The 25,454-nt window shown below is 31.5% G+C and overlaps 1 protein-coding gene across 3 annotated transcripts in view; it reads right to left on the reverse strand.

The window, feature by feature from the left end:
* The window catches only part of LOC148624304 (uncharacterized), a 42,924-nt gene that overhangs the window by 4,448 nt on the left and 13,022 nt on the right, over positions 1–25,454 (reverse strand). For 2 of the 3 annotated variants that reach the window (XM_088566991.1, XM_088566994.1), the window contains 26 exons: positions 24,959–25,090; positions 24,108–24,337; positions 23,433–23,554; positions 22,882–22,967; positions 21,995–22,095; positions 21,477–21,569; positions 21,037–21,223; positions 19,575–20,554; positions 16,922–17,152; positions 15,563–15,631; positions 14,975–15,151; positions 14,502–14,597; positions 13,282–13,435; positions 13,004–13,021; positions 11,843–11,974; positions 11,194–11,366; positions 10,675–10,805; positions 9,887–10,100; positions 9,232–9,392; positions 8,508–8,687; positions 7,920–8,085; positions 6,191–6,289; positions 5,229–5,291; positions 3,323–3,469; positions 2,073–2,270; positions 343–587 (listed from right to left, as the gene is read on the reverse strand). In XM_088566991.1, the coding sequence (XP_088423117.1) occupies positions 343–587; positions 2,073–2,270; positions 3,323–3,469; positions 5,229–5,291; positions 6,191–6,289; positions 7,920–8,085; positions 8,508–8,687; positions 9,232–9,392; positions 9,887–10,100; positions 10,675–10,805; positions 11,194–11,366; positions 11,843–11,974; positions 13,004–13,021; positions 13,282–13,435; positions 14,502–14,597; positions 14,975–15,151; positions 15,563–15,631; positions 16,922–17,152; positions 19,575–20,554; positions 21,037–21,223; positions 21,477–21,569; positions 21,995–22,095; positions 22,882–22,967; positions 23,433–23,554; positions 24,108–24,337; positions 24,959–25,090 (4,585 nt within the window). The remainder of the gene's footprint in view (positions 1–342; positions 588–2,072; positions 2,271–3,322; positions 3,470–5,228; positions 5,292–6,190; positions 6,290–7,919; positions 8,086–8,507; positions 8,688–9,231; positions 9,393–9,886; positions 10,101–10,674; positions 10,806–11,193; positions 11,367–11,842; positions 11,975–13,003; positions 13,022–13,281; positions 13,436–14,501; positions 14,598–14,974; positions 15,152–15,562; positions 15,632–16,921; positions 17,153–19,574; positions 20,555–21,036; positions 21,224–21,476; positions 21,570–21,994; positions 22,096–22,881; positions 22,968–23,432; positions 23,555–24,107; positions 24,338–24,958; positions 25,091–25,454) is intronic. The other variant, XM_088566992.1, reaches the window with a different exon arrangement.

The raw sequence follows: 25,454 nt of genomic DNA on the forward strand, positions 1-25,454 counted from the left end.
GTAACCTGCTATTAAAGCTACCGGTAAGTAACATAGTAAAGATAAAAAAAAGTAAAATATTTATTTACAGTGAAATATGTTTTCAGTATCTCATCTATGCAGGGCAATATACAAAAATAGGGCATCTAATGGAACATTAAATGATACTCTGCCATATTGAAAAAATATTTTGAGGGGTAAAAACAACTTTGACAAAGATCCTTCAATATCTTCTGTAGTAATCACCAGGAAACTGTCAGAGAATGAACAGACAGATGAACAGACATGAAACTTTAGGAAGGTACAATGTACTTCATAATACCATGCCACTTCTTGTGGTGGGAGGGATTAAAAATGGTATACCTTCCCACTTGCTCCTCACTCTGTACAAGTACTCCTGCATCAGTGTTAGTCTCCCCTGATTTCCCCCATGAACCAGTCTGTGGATAAGGTCTACTGACACTTCCCCACTGGGAGGGATCTAAATAGGACTGCAGATGTTGGTGCGCTTTGTACAGGTAAGATATTCTATCAGCAAGATCAAGATAACTCTCAGCACCTCTCTGATAGAAACAGGTAATACATGTCATGGCTGCCCTTACATAATCCTAAAATAGAAAATGCAGTAGCAGAATTTTACATTTGCATCACAATTAAAACACAACATTTTTGTTTTAGTATTCATACCTACTGTATCTCTTGCTTTGCAAAATACATTTGTACACACAAAACTCATCCTGTTCTTTTATAATTTGATAATCTATACATGTGTTAATTAAATATTTTTAATGTATTACCTCTGTCTCAGACTGTAGAATGCTCATCTTTTCCCTATCATAGGGGAAGTACTAATGGTTCAGAATTGTTAATAGCAATTAAATTATCACATTAAAATTACACAGAGGTCAAAATTACTAAATTTTCTATACAATTCTTGTACTCAATTTATACAAACATTTTAAAAACATTTTATCTGGTAGTATGATTTTACCTTGGTTTTTTATCCAGAATTTATCAATATGTAAAATCTGACCATTCACTCACAAAAAAAAAAAAAAAATAAAAGTCTGAAGAACTTTTATGTCAGGTTTGTGAGTTAATGGTCTAATTTTACACATAAAAGAGTGTTTACCACTTATAATTCCAATCCCTAACTATTTTAAATATATATATATTTTTTTTTCTTGTAGGCTCAATTGACACCCACAATTGACAACCAAAAATGTGACATGGTTATCAATTTCAATATATACAAAGTATTTATGGGCTACTGATAACTCTATTCTTTCAATTTTTCAACATATTAGTTTAAACATTTTATTTGCAAATAAACAAATTTGGATCAGACAAGAGGTTTTCCAACTCACAAGGTTCTTCTCCATTTATGAATATAACAAACAGTAATAATGACAGGTGTAAAGCACATAATAGTAATTTAACTATTATACATTGAAAATAATATATAAGACAAAATAGCGTAAGTAAATATATTGAAACAACCTGATTAGTGAAATGAACTGATGTATTTTTTTTTTTAAGTTTGTGATATTTTTTCTTTCAAAAATTGTTGTTTTGAATGTACAATGCTGAAAATGAATGGAATAAAGTGGATAATACCATTTTATGATCTAAAAGGCTCTTCCTTTTGTTGAAGCGATGGTAGACATGTTGTTCACGATAAGTACATGTAATATACTATTATTCAAACTGTCATCACTGAGATTGTAAAAGGTGAACAACCAATCACAACGCATGAAAAAGGTATATGCTAATAAGATTGGAAATATTTGTTTATCAAATGACACACAAGAAATTTACTTTTTGCACAAAAATAAAAGTCTTTAAAATTTGCAGAAAATGTAAAGAGCCCTTCCAAGTATTTATATATGAAATACCCTGGTAGAAACTATATGATGAATACACAAAAAAATTTAATCACAATTACTGGATTTTTGATACAATATTTGTTGCTGCTCTTCATTTATACTTTATATGTCTCAAAATATACCAGTAAGACAATAAATGTTTATCTCACAGCAAATTGGGATATAACAAAATTAATTAATTGACAGTAATCTTGTTACGACACAAACCTTCATAATTAACTGGAACTCATACAGTATGTAATGTAGCTTCTGTTTAAGCAAGTATTTACAAATACTTTTCAGGTGATAGTTCCACTTCTCTAGGGAGGGGTCTATTAATACAATCTGGTCAACAAGTTTTCCCCACTCCCCCAACCTGATGGCAGGAATCAACAGTGCCTCCACAAACACATCACTGCAGCATTTCTGTAAAAAATAAAACAAAAATAGAAATCAATATCATTACTGATTCAATGAAGATTCTTTTATGATGTGCATCAAAGCTCTGTAGACCACAGCCGTGGTAAAAAAGTGATAAACAAATGACCAACGTCATAGACTGTCATTCAACAATATGAAGAAAACTAGTCCTATTTAAATCCCAATAAATCATGGAAACTCCATTTTATCATTGTTTTACCATGGGCTGGGCAATTATGTCTTTATTTAACCCCTCACTATCATTTTGGGTAAAACAATGATAAAATGGAGTTTCCATGATTTATTGGTCATTTGTTTATCACTTTTTTACCTTGGCTGTGGTCTAAAGAGCTTTGAAGCATGTCATAATAGAATGGAGTCTCCGTGATGTATTTCTTAAATAACAATCTTCATTTTGAAGTAAAGGAAATGAACCAAGTATGTATAGGTAAATTTTTTACCCCTACTTATTTGTAGTTGGTATCATAATTCCACTAATCTGTAAATTTATTAAGAATTTTGGGTAGATCAATCATATGACCATAAAAGAAATTTCTTGTCAAGTAATAACTAAACAACAGGAGTTAAAATAGAATCATTTTTTCAACATAGAAATTAGAAAGTAACGTAAACTTGCTATATCTTTGTGAATTAAGATAAAATAAGGAAAATGCTTCAGTATGATAAAAAAATGATGGGTCTACATTGATGTGGTTACTTCTTTTCCTATATTAAAAGGAAAATTTACTTCATGCTTATTAAAAATGTTTGAAAATGGCATTACCCAATGATCATGCTTTTAAACTTCAATTATTTATTTCTTGCAATACAAATGTAAGTAAAACAAAGCAACACAAACCTAACTTTTAATTGATACCTATTTTAAACATAACAAACTATATTATTATAAATAGCAGTGTTATTAAATCCTTCTGCTTATCATGCATAAGCACTTACATGTGGAAAGAGACAGTTATGACATATGGGCACACTAAAAAATTGGGATTAATGTATCATGTTGAAGTAATGGATTGCATTTAATTCTGATGGTAACCTACATGATCAAGCACATACTGTACAGCCTTCATCCAGTATCCATTCCTTCTGTAGAAATCTATGATAATATTGAATGGGGCATATGTTTTGAGGTAGTAAAGACATTCTTGAAAAGGTACGGAATCTGTGGCTGTCTGCTCTGTAAAGTTCTACAATATAAAATAAGGTCTGAAATAATAAGCCTTATATATATATGTTACAAAATATCAGATTCACCTAAAATTTATGTTGAAGAACATTTAAACTTCTTGTTTTACACACACAAAAATTCCATGTCAAGTATAACAGGCAATGTTTCATATTTTTTGATGTTTTATTTTTTTGTTTTGTGAGACTTCTTTCATTTTAGTCGTATATTATTTCATGTACTCAGTATGTGTGTTCTTTTTGTTGAAAATTTACAAACATTAATGAAAGAATAAACAAGAGGCTCCCAGGAGACTGAATCACCCACCTGGTTGACTTTTGCCTTTCAAAGGCAATAAATTTAACAACAATTTTGACTCAAGAAGTCTTTGTTAGGGCTTATCATAAGGATCATTTCAACAAATGAAAGTTTCTTTTAATCTATCACTGTTTTCAAGATATTGACTGAAAACTTAACAAAAAAGTCTTTTTTCCCCTTTCAAGGGCAATAACTCTTACAAGGAGTCAAATCTCACTAACCACTTCCGGGTCAAATGGCCATCCCCCCTATGTAGTACCAAAAACACACTGAACCTAGAAATATGCATTGTAAGTGCATTATTTGTGTGTATTCTGATCAAAAGTAGTTAAAATAAAGCTGAGAATGTGTACTTAAAAATCATATTTGTAATTTACTACAAAAGTGTATGAATATTTTTTACATGTGTGAGTAGTTTGCCTCCATGCTGTCAGCTAGCAGAAAAGGTAAAAATGTTGATTTTCAGTATTTTTTATTCAAGTAAATTTTGTGAAGAATTTCTACAGTCATCGCACCGTTAGAATAATGATTTTGATAGTCTTATTTTCCAAGCTTCGCAATGGTATGCAACTTTCAGGTGTCATTTGTCCTGTGAATTCCCAGTGAAACATTGAAAATTACTTGTTTAACATGTAAAGTAATGGAAACTTAGAAGTGGTTAGTGAGACCTCATCTGACAACTTTTATCCCTAAAGATTTTGTAGTCCTAATAATAAGGATCATTTCAGCTATTGAAAGAATTTGGCTAAACCTAATGGTTTTGGAGATATATGTGAAAAACTACCGTCTGAGCCATACATGGTATGTTCTATTTTTAGTAACGGCTGCCATGTTTTTTGACGGATCAATAATCCCCACATCAGTTCTATGCAGGATACACCCAGGAACATTCGTACCAAGTTTGGTTCCAATTGATCAAATAATGTCAGAGGAGAAGATTTTTGAAAGAAATAACATTAAAAATATCAAAAATTGTTGAAAAAGGGCAATAACTCCAACATGGCTTAACGGATTAAAACCAAAATTTGACCAGAGATAGATCTTATCATACTGAACACTTTTACCCACGTCAGAATTTAGTTAAAGCTAACGATTTTGGAGATATATGTGAAAAACTACTGTCTGACCCCTATGTTCTATTTTTAGTAACAGCAGCCATATTTTTTCGACCAATCAAAAATCCCCACACCAGTTCTATGCAGAATACACCAAGAATCATTTATACTAAGTTTGGTCCTAATCAGTCAAGTAGTTTCAGAGTAGAAGAGTTTTGTATAATTGTTAACGATGACGACAACAGACGCCAAGAGATGGCAATAGCTCACAAGGCCTTTGGCCAGGTGAGCTAAAAAATAATTGTCCACAGAAAGTGATGCTCTGTTCAACTATTTTTTTTATAATGCTTATTAAACAATTAAATTAAATTTATTTATGAAACTTTTTTGATTAGTTATATTCCTTACCATTGATGCACTGAGTAAATGCTTTATTGACTCTGTACTAGAAGCCGATACCAAAAGTTGGAGCTAAGAATGAAAACAAAGTACTGGTAAAGTTGAATTCCCACTAACTTATACATCAAAATTTTTATGCAATTATTTGAAATACTTTATAATTAGCAAAAATTATCATCAAGCATACACATGCATGTCTAACAATAAGAGGCAGGCACAAACCCTTCAGTGAAGAAGTCAATTGAAACTTAATATTAAGTAAAAAAAATAAAATTTCAAGCTGCTGTGATAAATAATTGCTGAGAAAAATGTGACAAAAATTTCAACTTTCAAAATATGTAAAAAAATAAACAAAGTCCAGAAAGTTGTTGAAGAATCTTCCAAAAATGTTTACCACCATATGACATAGCTACAGGAAGAACATGTTAAAATTTCAAATTTTTCCAAAAATGTATCCCACCATATGCCATACCTGCAGGAGAAAGTGTAAAAATTTCAAGCTACCGTGATGTGTAGTTTCTGAGAAACATGTGATGGAAAAAAAGTGTTACAGAAACACAGACAAGGGTAAAACAATATACCTCCTTATCCTTCTAAAGGGGTGGAGGGGAAGGGGTATAAAAAACCATCTTTTCTCAAAATCCCTGCACATATAATTCCCAATTAACTAGACACATGTTTCCCAATAACCAGTAACCACCAGCATTCATCAATCAATCACCTCTACTATTCAGACAGATAGAAGAGTTTGACTAATAGTCTATTTAAAAAGAAACACTATGAAGAATTTGCTCTCAATTAGAACTAAATAATTAAGTTTTATGTAAAGTTTTCAAATTAGACTTCTAGTACATGGGGAGACAACAATACAAATGTACAAGGATGTTGACACACAGAAGAAAAAACAGAAGGTTACCTTCAGCTTTTTTTTTAGAAAACAGCATAAATCACATTCTACGAATCACACTTACTTCTCCTTGTCCAGTAGATGGCATAGCTTCTAAACAGTCAATGATATCTGCTATAATCTTAGATGGTTGGGACTGTATCATATTTCTGTCCAGTGGAGGCTTTGGAACAGAGAATAACACATGTCAAGTGCTTGCAAGATATTTAATATAAATGTTAGATTATTTCAAGATTTAAATATAAAAAAAAATGCAACCAAAAAAAAAATAAAGAATTTCAATGTAATTACTAAAATGATGCCATCAGATTTTTGGGTCATTAAATACTCAAAAACTTTTTAAAATCTGAATGGAAGTTGGTGCCTTAAAAACTTCAAATGAAAGGACAACTTCACATTACATTTTTACTGAGGTACAGTTAAGGATATTTATTCATGAATCTAACTGTTAGATTAGATTGATGGCTCTGTTTTTGCAACATCAAAAAAAATATTGCTGTAAAAAAAAAAGATCTACCAAGAAAATCATCTGACAGGATATAGAGGACCCTGATGGGATTTTTCAGGGAAAACAGGAGGGCTACTTTATCCAACATTACAATTAAAATTAACAATATTGAGCTTGTTACTGTTTCCTCTCGCACTGTAAGCAGGAGGTTGTTTGAATCAGGTTACAAACATAGAACTGTTACAAAGAAAATTACCATTGGTCCCAGAAATTGTGAAAAACGACTCCATAATTACAGGACAAAACTTCATTGGAATGTTGAGGAAAATTGGTCATGGGTAATTTTTAGTGATGAGACAAAACTCTGACTGTATGGGAACTGACAGAACTGTGAAATGCTCTGCTATGTTTTCAGGGTTTATTGTGTACTTCGGTGTCAGTACCTTGACTCCAGTTGATGAAAATCAGAGAAATATATTAATACTTTAGATTAAAAACTGGGTTTTTATTGTATGAAATGTAACAAGCATATTGTTGACGTTGCCAAACACTTTTGGCCAGGTAATGTAGTTTTTATCAAACTGCATTCCACTTCCCTCTTTTTATAAAGAATAAAACTTTCCTAGAATACCTGGACTAAACAATAGACAATAGTGAGAAAAACATATACTACCAGGACCTAATTTACTTCAGAGAAAAATAATCAGTGTAAAAAAATACTTCTTTTCTTCTCAAAACATAGTGAAAACAAACACAAAAAAAGATCTAATAGTATACAGAAAGTGCCCCTTTTACATGACCGAAATAAAACAGATATTAATCATAAGTTAATTGAAATACTTCTTCAGTATAATTCTTTGCATACACAAGTATTCCATCTATTCCCACTTGAAAAGCCTGATTTTGAACATTTTTTCTTTCAGGAGATTTTGAAGAAATCAGTATGGAGGATATTTTATGGAACACCTAAACTGTCTGATGAGATACACATTTGTTTATGTGTTGTCAATTTTATATTACTTGCTGTGGTTTTATAATTACATGTGGTCATTTGTATTTATATTATGTAGGAACATCTACAAAATTTTAATTGACCTCTTGGATGGAAAAGATATCAAAACAATGATTATGTAAGTTAACTGACACAAATTATTGATGTTGTGTTGGCAGGTATGTCTTTTACTGTACCATTACAGGTTTGGCCACAACCCATAACAGTAAAAGTTTTTGTAACAAAAATTGATCTTCGGATCCACCTTGTCAATATCTCCATTATTAACTTGTAATTTTTTAAACATCACTGTTTCCAAGAACCTGTTTGTGATTTACCTATACAATTACTTACTTTTAAACAACGACTGAATTTTTCCCTGGCAGCCTGAAATTCTCCTGACTGTAAACAGTTCATTCCCCACTCTGCCCAGACACCAGTAGGATCAAGGCCACACTTTGTTGATACATTCACTGCTAGCTTTAGTCTCTCATCTTTAATCAGATTATCCCTTAGTCTCCTATATAATTTAAGTATTCAACTTGTAATCTATCAAGGCACATAAACATTCTGATAATCAGGAGGAACACATTACAATCAATTTGGTGAAACGTTGTCATTGGTAATTACTTTTTGTATCAAGACAGTTGCCTGAGATAGAAAATATCAGTAAGAACAGTGGAAAAAACGATAAAGTTGCTGATAAAATTCATTAATGCTACAAAAACAAAACTGCCTGTGAGATTTATTATAGGTAAGAATGGTACAGAACATGTGTAGGGTCTACAGAGATGTTATTCTGAAAATATACTTCCCAGTTTGTATACAGTACAGAAAAGGATCTGCAGTAGAACCAACTCATAGTATCAGGTTGTAAAAGTCTCCTTTTTCCACATTAAGCAAAAATAATGGAATGGGAAATATTTTTTAAAACCGACTTACATTACAATATCAGGTTTAGTGAGTTCCTGTAGAGAAGGTAAATCAGTAAAGTTGTCATTGACCAGTTCTGATAGTAAGTCTATACGGCTCTGATAAACATCACATTGAGCTATACCATCACCTCCCTTCTTACTCTTGGTGAATATTATCTTGGCATGGAACAACAGTGTCTTAATCATGCTTAAAACAATAAAAAAAATACTGAATTAGAAATGGACAAGCTGCTGGTAAATGTTTTAATAATTATAAGATTTCCATTTTAATAATTCCAAAATCTAATTTGGTCCAATTTGTTATGAACACAACATTCATCTTTTTACACTTTCTAGGCAATAAGCTTACGTTTCAGGGATGTCTCAAAGTGTGCAGATGTTTTTCAGTAACAATTTATTTTACTTCCATTTTAAATTTATGTGACTGTGAAAAACAGAAAACATGCCAAGAAGATTAGATTTCTTTGGATTTAACAGACAAATTGTGTTAAAGATTTGACCTCATAGTGCTTCCTACTTTCAGAGTAGTAAGAGTGATCTCTGCAACCTTTTTAATTGTCTGATGTTTGGAAAAATCATATTACTTAACCAAAAAAACCTGTATAAAACATCATCACAATGGGGCAAGATCTGTATACATTAAAAAGATATAAATAAACTCAAATCCAACCCCCTTACACTGTACTTTTGTAATGTATCTGTTTGACCATAAGGACAGGCCTTGACCTTACCTGAGCAATAGACTGTAGTCAACCTCTGGATTAGGTATACCAGGTGCGATTGGTCTAAGATGTTTAGATAGATCATCACAAAGGTCTAACACAAGGTTACCACATAGCTTAGTGTCATCATGAAGACCAAGTATAGATAGACATAGTGAAGTACTGGGAGCCTATAAAAAGTATACCCAGTAAATATGTTTCCATGTTTCATTAATTATAACAACTTATCAGTATTTATGTATGTTTCTTAGGGAGCTTAAGTAAAAAAAACAATTCAACAAAGTGTCATGGAAACATATTGTAAGAAGTGTGAATGACAGACAGATGAATGGATGGATGGACACCATAATAGACTGTATGAAATAAAGATAGAAAACAAGGAAAAACTGAAGTAACTTCCTTCAATGAGGATACATTTGGGGAAAAAAAACATAAAATTTTTTTGGGTAATGTACAAGACAGATGAACAGTAGCATATTATAACATAACTGTCAAAAGACATTTATAAACACACTATTGTAAAATGTCATCATGATTTATTGTGAAGAGCTCTAGATGTCTATAGAGAGGTTTTAAAAAAAGCATACAAAGATATCAGTCAATCAAATTATTTTACTCAAAGTATTAAAAATAAACTCAAAGACATAAAACTAGTTATATATACCTGCTCAAAATAAAAATCCTCTCTAGTAAATTCATTAGATTCATCATCAGCTTCCAACTTCCATAATATCTGAGTATGGTGAATGGCCTCTGCCATACTAAATCTTTCATCTGTAACAGGTAATAACATCCCTGGACTTAAAGTCCGAGATAAACTGGAATCTGATGGATTATCTCCCCTGCTTCCATACATTTCTTCCTCCACCTCTTGGATGCTATAATAAGATTTACATACAATGAAATGTAGCTACAAATAGACTGTCAGACAGCTCTGTGCAACCATAAAATAATGTTAGTTAATCTCAAACATTCTAATTAAATCAAAGTGAGCAATGATGTTTGTCAGTTTTTTTTTTCCTTTTTTCTCTAAGTACATGTACATCTAAGCCAAGGTCTAAGCACCAAATACAGATCCCAATAAAATTGAGCAGTCTCAATTACATTAGTCTCACAGCTGTTTATCTTTGTTACCCATACCTGTTAATACTTTTGAATGCCCAGAGAGGGAGATCTCCTTTTTCAGCTTTTCTTAGAGGGAGAGTTAGGTTAACAACCTTTTTTGCAGAAAAAGAAAGGATAATTTTGCTAGAAATTCAAGCACAAAGATAAGACAAAGGTATAAAATCTATGATAATCACATTAATTCACTAATTTACAACTTGCCTCTGGTTTTGGAAGAGAAATGGGTATTAATGCACAATATAATCTGGTGTAAAAATTGGAAATAAATCTTCAATTCAAAAACCTTCATATAAATATTCATGATACCTTTTTACTTTTCAACCATACCTGTTTCCATTAATTTGTTGATAACAATCATCACATGTTCTAACACTAATATTGTTCACCAGTGATGTTTTTGAAGAACATGTGCCACAAACAACTCTGCCACATCTTCGACAATGATGTCTCCTGTTAAACTGAACATCAAAAATTTTATTTATCTCATGTTTATTCTACCTGATATAAAAATACAGATTTTTTTTTTCACATTATTAAATTAAATATAACTTTACTTTAAAATTTAACACCTTTGCAATAGAGTTTAAATTTCTAACTTACTGTTTTTAATATATTTTTACTGTTTTGATACAGTAAACAGACATATTACAGACTGTTGACTTATATCCACATATAAGTTGATACTCTACATGTATAATTTGCTAAGTTAGGAGGGGAACCACCATGTAGAACTGCTTCTGAATCCTTGTCTACTCAGTATAATAGATTTTGACAGCAAAAGAAAATGTATTTTTGATACTTGTGTTCAAAAAGAGAATAAGTATCTTTAAGAAAACATGTACTTACCATACTGAACTTCTCAACTTTACACACCATACATGTTTCAGTAGAATTATCTGGTTGCCACTTATCCTGACTAGGTGGAACCTCTGGCATAACAAATCTCTCAGGTTCTGTCTTTGACCTTTTTCCTGCCAACAACTTCCCAGAAGGTACACTTAGAGATGCTCTTGGGGAAGCTTAAGATATTTATTTTAATTATATCAACTGCACATTACAAAGTACTTTGGAAAGCTTACACTACTCATAAATAAAATAACTGTCTAGTTATAATGATTTTCTGATCCTTTACTAAGTACACAATACTTTTATTTTATAATACATGTTCTCAATTTTTTTTCAATCCTGCATTTAAACAAGCTGAATATTAAACATGTTTTACAAGGTAATTAGTAATAACAAATGTGAAACAAGGTGTAAAGAAAGATTTATGATTATCGCATAAAACCAGTTCCATAGTTCTTTATCCCATGATGCACTTTGGTTTTAACGCCAATATTCATTGGATAACCTCTTAATTTTCAGGCGTACAATTCCCTGATTAATAGCCTTAAATAACCACCTACTAACTCAGCTGAAGTGAACTCAAATCCTTGATTGATGCCGTCAAATCTTCAAATACAATACAGATAACACCTAATTGAACATAATGTACCTGTTACATCAACACTTCTCCTATTTCCTCGGACAGACTCTGTGAAGGACCTCTTTGTTGGTGTTACAGACAAGTCTGACTCCAGTTTGTCTGAAGAGGCTGTTGACATCTGAGACTGACTTCTGTCTTTTTCTGTAAAATAATTTTTTCAATTATGCCCTGTACAATTATATCAATATTTATTAATATTTATATTTATTATATAGATATCAGTGTTTTATCAATGTTCTCAGTGTAATAAATTTCGATAATTCACACTGTGAAACAAATTTGGTAATTTCACTTGGACTTTCTCCGACCAAAATTTCACAACTTTGATATCAATCTGGCAATAACAGAATTTAAAATTTGTGTTGAAAATATTTATAAATCATGAAGAAAATCTATATAATATATAAATAGGATAACCAATGGATTATTGTGAACAACCAAAATATGATCACTCGTGCCACGACTCCTTGGAGATTTAACTTGTGTGCAGAACAAGTTACGAATAGTCATTAAATCTTTGTGATCTTCAGCGCTCGTGATAATATTTTGGTTATTCACTCTTTCCAATTAATTATCTTATTAATACTGATGAACATTTAGAGAACAAGGGAGATAACCAATGTTAACAAGAACAACCAAGAGATAACATGATTTTATTTGTTGTCAAAAATAATTTCTAACACACCTTAATATAAATGATGCACACCATTATTACAAAATTAAGATGCATAAAATAAAAACAAAATTTCTAATCCAAGTCAGCTGATTTAGTTAAAAAAATAGTGATCAATTGACTTAGAATTTTCCTTTTTGAAAAAAAGATAATTGTTTTTAAAGAGTTTCAGGAATCAGTCATTATAACATATAGGCAGGTAGTATCAGGTATAAGGATACATTTTAACAGAACAAAAAAGTATCAACTTTTCTTCAGTGCTTGCTCAGTCATAAAAGTGTAATTAAGCAGCAAGAATCAAAATTATTATTTGATTGTATCATTAAACTTTAAAGAATTAAAGATATAAAAAATGTAGTAATTTTGAATGAGAACACACAGTTTGTAGAATAGATTCAGAGAATTACTAGAGTATAGTGATTAGACTAAGGTTTCCTAGGAAAGGAATATGAAAGATTTCATTAATTTAAGTTGTCAACAATAGAAAAAAAACTTACTCCTATAAAACACATTAACTGAAAAAAAAAAAAAATATCTAATAAAAAATGAGAGAAGATAGACATCACATGATAAATTCTTTACACTGACTATTTCAACATAGGGAATTCATATGTTCCAAAATATTCTCAAGTTCTTTCATTCCACAAAATTTAAAAATACAAGACCTTCACTCTTTCTAGAGGTTCATCATGTAAAAATAATGACCATGGTATAAGAACAAATTTCACAATGTGGAAATACATTCTATCATAGCTTATACACAGTGTTACCTTACCTATAATAGGTACCATTACTACAGTGAAATCTAAAGCTTTCTTGGCATACTTAGTTATTAATCCATTAAAAATATCCCTATCTAACATCACAGCAGGGTTATCCTTGTTTAATTCACTACAAATAGAACTGTATACCTTCCCAGCAAGGTCTATCTGTAATATAATTTTATATGATTTTTAATAAGCCTTGTATTGGTTCGTTCTCTTCAAACAACATTGGCTATTTCGCATAAACAAACTTAAAGGTTTTCTCATCATTCATTGAAGATCAATGGGTGGCCTTGGGCTGACATTTTCATCCTGGTGGGGTTGTTGTCTCTTTGACATCTACACCATACATATTCTCGTTATATTGGTACTGTGGCATCAAAAATATCAATTGGTCTGCTGCACTTAATGTTTCAAATAATGTAAAACTAAGTAGCTTTGATTAGGATCAAATCTTGATTTGGACTGGAACCAATTAGAAATTGAATTATGAGGATTGTTTTTAGTGCTCAACTAAGGGACAATTTCCACTTGTTCATAAAGCATAAAACATAAACTGTTTCAAAGTTGGTTATATCCCACAACTAGGTCAAAAATTAAAAATAATCCTTAAATATTCAACTTCAGTCTATACAAAGTTAAAGAATATTTACGTGTCCTCAAGCTTGTAGATATCAGTTTTCATATTTGGCAATATTTCATTAGTTTGTTGAGTTCTGCCTAATTATTGTAATTGGACTGTATATATTTCCAACAATAAATAACCTTCTGTTGAGAAAATGACTAATTTTCATCAATATTACATCACATGTTAACTTCACCAACATTTATGGAATGCTGGGTCGTGGATTTTGGTATATAAGATATTCAGGAATCTAACAAGATAGATGAAATAGAAAATCTTGTTGAATTTTTCACCATATAATCATTCAAAAATTATTTTCTCAGATAGAATTCCAATGAGAAACAAGTATCAGTAAACATAGCAGAATATATTTTAAGAATCTATTGAGTAAGTCATCCTAATTTGTAGATCCTCAACCACTTGAAGTTTAGTCATTTGGAAGCTGTCTTCATACTTATATGGGTGATAGAATAACAATTTGTCAATGTAACCCTAAAAGAATGTAAGTAAGGTTATTTCAAAACTTATGTCATTCTAATAATTAAAATATTTTTGATGGCTGTTTTAGATAACTCTATGCAAAACATCATACTCAAGAAAACATACCTTCATATTCATCAACAACTGTTCAAGCAAGAGATTAGGACACTTCACTAAGTGGGTGTATTCCTCTTGTAAACTCCTGGGCAAACATAGAATAGCCTGTAAATATATCAGAAACATTGTAAACTTTTTATGATGAAATACTACAATGTATTCTGTAACAAATTTTATATTAAAAGAAAGTGATCAATGGCATAAATAATAATCATTCTTTTTTTTTTGAAAGTTTCATTAAACTCATCCAGCAGTCTAAGAGGAGTTGTCAAGTTATAATTTGGAAATCATAAAATGAGGAATGGCAAAAGTTAGCAAAACTGGATTTAAAATGGATTTTTTCTGAAAATCAAACTTTATCTTTTTTAGTGCAAACTTATCTAGGGAAAGACAGATACACACCAATAGAAAATGAAGGGTATCACAAAATACCACACCCCTTCATGTGGAGACCAAACCATATAAATATTACATGTTTTCACCTTTGAACCAATTTTGAGAAGTTCATATTCCTCTAGTTTCCCATCAGGTATTGTCAGATATTTCAAAGCATAGTCCACAATAAACAAGACTTCTTGCTGATGATTTAGAGATCCTAGAAGTTGATCACATATCTCAAAGCACATTTCACAGTCCTCATTTCTAAGATCATCTAATACCTGGAATATTGTACAAGTATATGTAAATCTCACCAGGAGACACTAGACATGTATTTTTCTTTTACATTATAACAGTCCGGTATTTATATTACATGTATTTGTGTTGAAATCTAAATAGCCTAATACATGTATTCATGTTTTTTTTTTTATATAAATAAAAAAATACCAGTAACATACTTAGATAACAGACAGACTTTAGAATATACAAAAGCTGTACCACTTTTACATATATACAGAGGCCAACAGTACAACTTTTTTTACAGGAGACATGTTTACATATGTACAGGGACCAACAGTACATATGTAGTGATTAAAAGTGAGAAAATATGTTTTATGGATGAGAATCAATTTCATTACTAATTCATTTGTAAACAAGCAAGAGATTGCTATTATTACTACCTTAGTACTTACAATGAAAGCTCTGGATGTGTCATCACCTTTGCCATTCAGAAGATGTAACAATTGCCTCTCTGACACAGTCTAAAAAAGAAATTTTGACAATTATCAATAATTCAGTAAATTGCTAGAAACTTGATGTGTCAAGACGACACATACACCCACACTACAAATGTCACACCACAAGGGCACATTTTGTTTCTACATACAAACTTAACTGATCTCTTTTGGGGAGTAAGATTAAGTTTTTGTTCACCATGTCACAGTTTTCCTTTTATCCTTTGTCTATCCTGGACATGATATTCTATGAGCAACTTGGCAGATGTTTCTAGAAAATCAGAGGATGCTTACCCTATCAATGCACCCAGTCCATGCTCCATGTATTGGGTGGAGTTTGGATGCTCATTTACTCTTGTTTTCTTGTGCATTATACTTATGGTTGTTTCATGTTCTTTGTTGTGTTTTCCCTGTCTGGAATGTAATCGTTTGATTGCTGCTGAAATCTACGCTGCCTAGATTACCCTTTGACAAAGTACTTGTTTTTATGTACAGATTAAAATGCTATACACAATGATATCTAAATACTGTAGACCAAGGAACATTCATTCCACATTTTATTCTCCTATTTCGTAATAAATCTACTTTTACTGTATTTTATTGGCTATTGTTTATTAAAAAAATTCTATCAAAATATTCATTGATGAAAATATCAATTACATTTACTTTTGCTTATTAGATCTTACTGCAAAATTACTGAAGATAACTGATGGGAAAGAAAATAATAAATTTTTTCAGGCTGTTTGCTTAAGCGGATTCATACCAGAAACTTTCTTTTATTTCTTTAAAGAATAGTGGTGAGAACAAAAGATTGATATCCCAACAAGAAACAAAAATAGGGCATCTAATGGGACAATAAATGATACCCTGCCATGTTGCAAACAATTTTTGGGGGTAAAAATAACTTTAGATGGCCACAAATTTTGTGTAAATAATTGGATCAAACTGTTATTAAAATTTAATTTGTGTTTTACTCAATACCCACACAAAGTTTGAGAAAGATCCTTCAATATCTTCTGAAGTTATCAACTGGATACTGTTGAGGATGGACAGGAGTGCAACTTTTCCAAAGGTATCACATAATATCATGACATCTGCAGGCATGTTAAAGTAAATTCAGGAGACCGTTTGATGGAAAATGATTATAAGACAAAAACATGGAAATTATATGAACTAGCTATTTAGTGGCAGGAGTGTTTTTTAAAAACAGAATCTTCAGTTACTATTTTTATGCACAAAATTTATTGAAACACACTTTTCCAAGCAAAAATTATGAGGTAACATTACCAAGCTATTTTTTAGATAATGATGACTTACCATAAACTTGTCCTTAGTGAAATTATTCAAGTAGCACCATTTTTTAGCAGTATCATAATCCTTGGCCTTTAATAAGACTGTAAGGACTTCATCAGGGGAAATTACTGTAAATAAATTCCTCCAGTCCATGAATCTTTCCAGCATACTGTAGTAGTCTCCCTTGTCTTCTACATTCAAAAAGTCTGAGGACATTGATGATCTAACCTGTACTGTTTTAGCACACTCTGTTATCTAAAAAAAAAAGAAAATTAAAGTTTGGATTCAAAGGTTATGTTCCCATGTAAAACATAATGCTATATGACATAATGTCTTATTAAATGCTGATATACATACATCAACATGCCAAAGGTTATTTCCTAGGACAAAAGACAACTAGAGGCTTAAGAGAGCCTGAATCACTCACCTGGTTAACCATATGCTTATTTGAAAAACTTGAGGAATGAGACAGGCTAAGTTAAATCAACTAAATTGTCAAATGCAGGAAACGCTTTTCATAGCATTTTCATGACCTGAACCAGAATTTTGCTAAAGGCAACAATTTTTGAATTTTTCCAAAAACCTGTCTTATGACCCCTAAGTTCCATTTTTAGTATAGGCAGCCATATCTATTCACGGATTAAAAATCACAACAGTCATTTTGAGCACAATACACTAAAGAACTATTATGCTCATTTCATTCAATGATCTTAAAAGATTTTAGAGAAGATTTTCAAAGTTGTACATGTGAATAAAAAAACAACAAAAAACTGTTTCAGGGGTCGTAACTCCTACATTAGTCAATAAATGGTTTTGAAAATTTTGGCATAGGTCCGTCTCATGATGCTGAACAATATTACCCAGCCAAAAATTTGCTAAAGGCAACGGTTTTTGAGTTCTTTGCAAAAAACTGCCATCTGACCCCTATGTTCTATTTTTAGTAATGGTGGCCATATTTTTTCATGAATCAACAATCCCAATGGTCAATTTGTGTGGGATACCCTAAGGAACATATATGCCAACTTTCATTGAATTCTGTGAAATGGATTTTGAGAGGAAGATTTTCAAAGTTGCACATGCGAAAATACAAAAAAAAACTGTTTCAGGGGCCATAACTCCTACATCAGTTGACCAATCGTTTTGAAAATTCTGGAATAGGTCCATCTCATGATGATGCTGAACAATATTACCCAGCCAGTATTTGCTTAAGGCAACAGTTTTTGAGTAATTTGCAAAAAACTGCAATCTGACCCCTATGTTCTATTTTTAGTAACAGTGGCCATGTTTTTTTCATGGATCAAAAATACCAACAGTCATTTTGTGCAAAACACCCTAAGGAACAATCATGCCAAGTTTAAAATCTGTCAGTCCAGTAGTTTCAGAGGAGAAGATTTTAAAAATTGTCCATGATGACGATGTTGATGCCGACGACGACGGACGCCAAGTGATGGCATAAGCTCAATTGGCCTTTGGCCAGGTGAGCTAAAAGGGTCATGACGTGGACAGTTTACCCTTCACATGAGCATAAAATGACTCTGAGTAGTACATCCATATGCAAAATATCTAAGGTCATCACCAAAAATAATATGAAGTTGCATGCATAGTCTTGCTAGGAATATCCTCACTTTTACAGAAAGTTGATATTGGACAGCATCCAACATTCCCCATCTAATAAAGCCTCACATCAAATTTAAAATCAACCCATCCATTGGGAGCAGAGATTTTCTCTATCGTTCCATATAATGAAAAATAGCAAAGTCCCAGTAAGTTGATATTTACCAGCACCCAAAATCAATAGTTTATGTCCCATTTATACAAAGCCACACACCAAATTTGTAATCAATCCATCGATCAAGAAGTGAGATAATTGCAAAGAAATTTGGATGGACTGGTGGACAAAGCAATTCCAATATACCAAGAACTTGTTATGTGGGTGTAACAAAAACATTATGGCTTGACATACCTGTTAACCTTTGGAACAGTACATGTGGGATTCTCTCCCATTGACACTGTCTCAAATTTTTTATGTCAAAATTCAATTATTTAGTACTTTTCACAGAAAATACACTAATCTACAAATCTAAAAATGTTTATGTGGGAGCCTTAAGTTCTAAATTTTTCATAGATTTTATTAGAGACTCTCCTCTAATGTAGAGGGGTTAACATGTAAGATTTGATAAACTTGTGTATGAAAAGGACAAGAAAGAGAAGAACATTGCACAAAGAATATGTCAACCTTTTTTTATGAATTTACCTGACCAGGAAAATTAGAGTATATAGTCATTAAAAAGATAATCATGGTTTTAACAAAAAAAAATACTACACCGGTAGGTTAGCATCAGACTAAGAAATTGATTTTAGTAATTTAAGCCCACTGCAAAATATTCAAATTCTTACATAATTTACTGAAGTTGTTAAATCTATTAGCAAGTTTAAATCATAAAAGTATTCTGTATCATGTTTTTTAATTACATGTATATAAAGACAAGTAATCAGAGCAAAAACACTGGTTTTTACTGTGATCAACAACTAAACAAGGATCTAAATTTTAAATATAAAACTATAAATCATTTTATTGTTGACAACAATATATTACCTCTTTGATGGTAAAGGATCTTTGAGAAACTGTAAACCTTGAAAACAAATAGTACCTTTACTTGTACAACATTAAACTTACCCTTGAAAACAAATCTATCTCCTTGATTTTTTTAACTACAGCACTCCTTAGTTGTTGATGTATTGACTCGTTATAAAATGAGTTAAATAAATCCTGAACAACATCCAAAGGTAATTTTTTGTAAATAGTCAACAACATATGGCAGGCTTTGTTCCTATCGCAGATATTCATTAAACAATTAGCAATGCTGTCAGCACTATGTTTGTCTGGTAAAGATGATATAGAGAGGTAATGATAAATTATAAACCGTAATGACAATTCCATCAATGCTTTGTATCCATTATTGTATTGCAGTTCTGTGGATGGAAAACTTTGTAAAACTTTCAGAATTTCAGCCCACTTAGATTCCATCGCAAGAGCATTGAATAATGACATCACAACCTCAGAGAAGGGTTGACTACAATGCAGACTAAGCATGCATGCCTTTAGTTTGTCTGATATTGCACTAGTAATGAGTTTGAGAACTGGGTCACCACTCCTAACTATATTGAAGTCAAGTGACCCAGCAATGGGTACAATGTAGTTCTGTAGGTGGCGTTTCAGTTTGGGATAATCATCAGTCAGTCTTTGGTAGCGATAACTTTTTATATCAACTAAGCTTATTTCTGATGGTGTTCTTGACCTCAGACTTTCATCACGTGCAAAATAATCCTCAGTTAATTGATCTTCAATTTCATCCAGGTCATCTTCACATACCAAACTAATCAAAGTTGCCACCAAGGGGCAGTCACTCTTTACATATTCCAGAGTCATGGGTGTCAGTGAGTATCTGGGAGCATATCTTCCAAAGCTAGAAGTACTGCTAGTCACAGATTTACTGTAAGATAAATCAATATTCTTTGGAAGAGAAACATTCCTCTTGTGTCCTTTTGTTTTCATTATCCCTTGTTGTAAATGCGTATTATCAAAAGCCACTAGGAATTCTCCCTTGGTTGAATAAACTTCTACTTTGAATGGCAATTCTTTCCGTCCAGTTTCATCTGAAACAAAGACAAAACAATCATTGATTAATGAGTGCACATACAATATTAGAACTAATATGCATACAACTGAACAGAAGAAGTGGTATAAAATATTTTACAGTAGTTTCAGAAATCATTGTGATATTTCTTGTTTGCAAAGATATAATAATGTACTTTAAACCAGCATTATGGAAATTTGAAAGAATAGATGAAATTTGTAAAAAATTGTAAGAATAAAAATCACATTTTCTGGTAGATCCAAAATAACAAGTTTCATCTTTGTTAGACTTAGCAAAGTAGTCACCGATGTTCAAAACCCAATTGTAATCACCAGAAAAACCAAAGACGCAATGAAAACTGCCTGCAATAATTCTGAATTCAGATTATGGTATGCCAATATCTAACACAGCTACTGTTGGTTTTTGTCTGTTGGAATATTCATTCCCTCAGCAAAAATAATCTGAAGCATAATCATAAAGAAATTATTTACAATTCCGTACCAATATTTTCCCCGGAGTATGAGTGAACTCTATCTATTTGTAAAAGTTCTTGTATTGATGTCTGTTTGTCACCTGTTACTTGACCAGCAATCATATGTATGAAGCCTTCATCTGCAGGGCTGAACTCATCCATCTGTTGGTGACTGAAGTCTTGTTTATACAATGTTAAAAGCTCAGGCACAATCACCTAGTAAGTATTGAAAACATTTCATACTACCGGTATGTCATTCCTCAAATCTGTCTTCTACATTGACTAATTTCAATGCATAAAATCATCAATTTTGTTTCCAAAGAAAAACTTAATTTGAGATATTTAAAGAAACTATGCCCTTTCACCTTTAACTATACACATGTATTTTCATATTAAGCTTTTTACGCTGAGCTTTGTAAAAAATTGACTGCAGTACTTAAAAGTAGAAACAAATGGGTAAAACATGTACTTCTCTATTATTGACATGGGTGACAACACTGGTTTCTAGATAATCTCTCATTGCCATTTGAAGTTGTGACTTCAACAGCTCTGGATCTAACACCTATAAAATATATTATATTCCCATGAAAATTCCTGTAATACTTTAAAACTTAGCATCTGTTTTCATGAAAGATGAAAATTTACACTGGAACTCTTAAAAATATCAATTCATGCATCTAATATGTCTTAAGAAAAAAAAAGATAAATATGCAAATTGTAAAATAATAGTTGCCTGGATAGCAGGTGATATACAAAAAAAGACACTGAAGTGATCCTAGCCTGAGTACAAGTAACAAAATAAAACATGTTGTGGTGATTCCTATTTGGATAGCAGGTAATATACCAGAGCACAACGAGGCAATTCTTTACTAGAGTAAAGCACCTGAACATTGCTACCTTAAGAGTAAGTGGTATTGAAGAACACATTGTGGTGATTCTTACTTGGATAGCAAGCCATATAGTAGAAAACATTATAGTGATTCTTACTTGGATAGCAGGTGATACAGTTGAACACATTGTGGTTACAAATAACAGTCTTGGATCAGGAGGAGGGCAATATTTACACCAAGGATCATCTGTATCTAATTCTGCATATATAATATATTAATGTATAGCTTATGAAAGTGACATCAGAGTTTAAAAAACCAATAACTGAATCTTACAACCCATCATACAAACCAATAAACGTTATGTTTGATTTAACATCAAAGTCAACTGGCAATATGGCGAGGAAGATAAAAAAAAAGGATTACCCCTCTTCAAGTAGTCTTAAATCATTCTAAACCCTTACGCTGGATAATCCCTCTAACAGTAACACATAACCTATCTTCATTTATGCACATCTAAATATTCTGCCTAACCTTCCTTTTAAATTTATTCAAATCCATTGAGCAGTTTAGGAGGAGTTGTGCACACACATTTTTTACACATTTAACCCTGAAGTTGTATTATCTCCCTTCAAAAGCATCAGACATTATAATCTTTCTTTGTGTATATCTTCATATGATGCCAGACCCCCTTAAAAGTTAAATCTAAATCAGTTGAGTGGTTTAGGAGAAGTTTCAATAAAGGTTTTTTTCAATGTAAACTCATACAAGACAATAATTATCTTTTTTCATTATGATGCCTACTCTACCTAAAATATTTCATCCAAATCCATTATACAGTTAAGGAGGAATTGCACTTAAATGATATGTGGATGAGCAGACAAGCCCACATGCTGGGTAATAATGCCTAGATAGTTTCACACTTAGTGTGTGTGGGGGTATAGGTAATAAAATGACACAATTATATTAACAAATGTTGGTAATAAAGTTCATCAAATGTCTGTAAAGTATGATAGGTAGATTTAGTTAGGTTAATATAAAATATACCTAGAACAGTGTCTTTCAGCAGTCCATTCCATTCTAATGATGGAACCAATCCATTTCTGTTCACCAAATATTTTAAATCAAATAAACTGAAATACATTAAAATCAAATCATAAGGAAATCTTTTTGAGTATTTAATTTTGACAACAAGAATGGCTTTCTACCTTCATGTTTGAACATGAAGTTGCAGACATTGTCGTGCTAGGTATACCTCCACTCACACAGGAAGCTGATATTAAACAGCACCCAAAATTGCAAATAAAATGTATAACCCATCTATATAAAGCCACATATCTAATTTGAAATCAAGCTATTCATTAGGAACTGAGAATTATGTGACAAAATTCAGATAGACAGATGGACAGACAAGGGGATTCTAATATACCACCAACTCATTGAGTGTTGGTATGTATAATACTTATTTAAATGTCTTTAGCATATAGGTATTGAATATCAAAATCATCAATAACAGTTTATACTGAAATAATTCTTGAATGGTGGTCTTTGCTTGTGAATATAATGCAAAAAAACATGCAAGAATAGCCAAGTTTTACCTAATAATTCCCATCTGTCCCACATGATAACTAAACATGTTTAAATACTGTAACTGATATATTGGTTTCATTTCAGTATAAACCATCTCAGAGTTATGTCCCCCCACATCCAAATCTTCTTCCTGTAAAAACAAAAGTTATGAGAATCATTCCAGTAGAAAATGGACTATTAATAAAAAGATCTAAATTTTACCAAGGAAAATAAAGAATTTTAATAACATGAATCATTGAATTAATAAAAGAACTGCCTGGTAAATAAATCTACATAATATTCAAGTTTCATTTACATTTTTACAGCAAAGTAGTGAAACCATTACACTGAACACTTCCATGTACATATGCATTAAAATTAGTTAAACACAAGCAACAAAAAACAGAGATAATGATTATGGTAAAGGAAAGAGGAATCAGACCTTTAAGGCTCATGTAAGCCTAGAAAAAATACTTCATTCCTGGAAGTCTTTAATGACCATAGGTAAACTACATGGAGATAACAGTTTATCCCTGAATTCAATGGGAAGGTTCATGTCACTAGGAAAGAGAAAATATCATTTCCTTAAATACTGAAATGAAACTGAATGACAAATAAGTTGGAAATAAAAAAAAAGGAAACAAAAATAAGGAACTATCTTTTCTTATAAGAGAACGTTTAAACAATATGGAAAAGAAGTTTACCTTTCTTTTCATGACATCATCCACAATAAACATACACATGTGTATAAACATCAAATTCTGTAAGTTTCCAAAAAATGAGACTTTATCATCTTTGGTGTTCAGTTGATCTAAGTCTACATTATATAATCTCCCAGTTGACACTATTATTTCAGCAAATTCTGGGGATTTCATCAACATTATAGCACTAGAAATATCAAATAGACCTCTGGCATTGTTCTCTTTGGCAATATCTGAAAAATAATGGTGTGATTTTTTTTTTACAGAATTCGTATCTACACAATGAAAGAAGATAAATCAACAGGATCCACAGAAAAGATATTTCTAAAAAAACAAGGACCATATTAGTTCCCTTTGGCAATGCTAACACTTTTTATATCGACTTGCTTATTTTATTTCTATTTTAGACTAATGTTTGTTCATTTCTAAGATGTATCTGCTGGTCCATATAACTTTATAGAAAGGGCCTCTCTTTCAGAGTAAGAAAGTGTTGTATCTTTTCTTTAACATGAATACTCAAGAATTAACTACAAAATCATAATATTACCAATAGTACTTGATAATTCTCATTGCAATTTATGGACTGGTTAGTCATCACAAAAAGTCAGATAGACCTCAGCTACAATTTGGTCCAATTATTTTTTTATGGCATCCTAAGGGTATGTATACTGCAATGTAATCCTTGGTATGGTTTATTATTTGTTAAATAACTGTTTGTTTATTTACACATGTGGTACATCATTTGTTATTTCTGTCTGTTTTTTTTTTCTGCACAGTGTTCTGATCCTTAATACTTGATAAATTGAATATAACAAAACTATGAATATCCTTAGTTTTACTATCTGTCATTGTACCTTTCATCAAGAACACTAATTTGGTCATTATCTCCCTAACAACAAGCTCTGGGTTGGTAGAGGCAGGTACAGCTTCATACTGGTTAGAGACGGACATGTTTAGTACCATGTGACTACTATGGTCTGTAATCTCTATGGAGATATAGGTATATCATTACATATCTATTTTAAATGAATATTAACAAAAATGATGGATTTAAAAATTCTGATTTTTAGTTTAACTCATCTGCCTGACAACATTAACCAAATTGAAATTACCTAAACAATTTACACCTTTCAGTATAGAACAGTACAAAATAATAAACCAAGAAATCAGCAGAAACAGATGTCTTCTAAATATTGTGGTGAAAGACATCTGTACAAATTTACCCGGGATGAGGGTGGACAAATTTGCAAAAAAAGAATGTGGACATAAATTTTCTACATGTTCTGTGAAAAATACTGAATATTTGATTTTTTATAAAAAAAAATTAGCTACATCAAAATTTTCTACATG

The sequence above is a fragment of the Perna viridis genome, chromosome 2 (assembly GCF_037379345.1).
Source record: "Perna viridis isolate PV_CMFRI_1.1 ecotype Kerala chromosome 2, ASM3737934v1, whole genome shotgun sequence".
Classification (NCBI taxonomy): domain Eukaryota; kingdom Metazoa; phylum Mollusca; class Bivalvia; order Mytilida; family Mytilidae; genus Perna; species Perna viridis.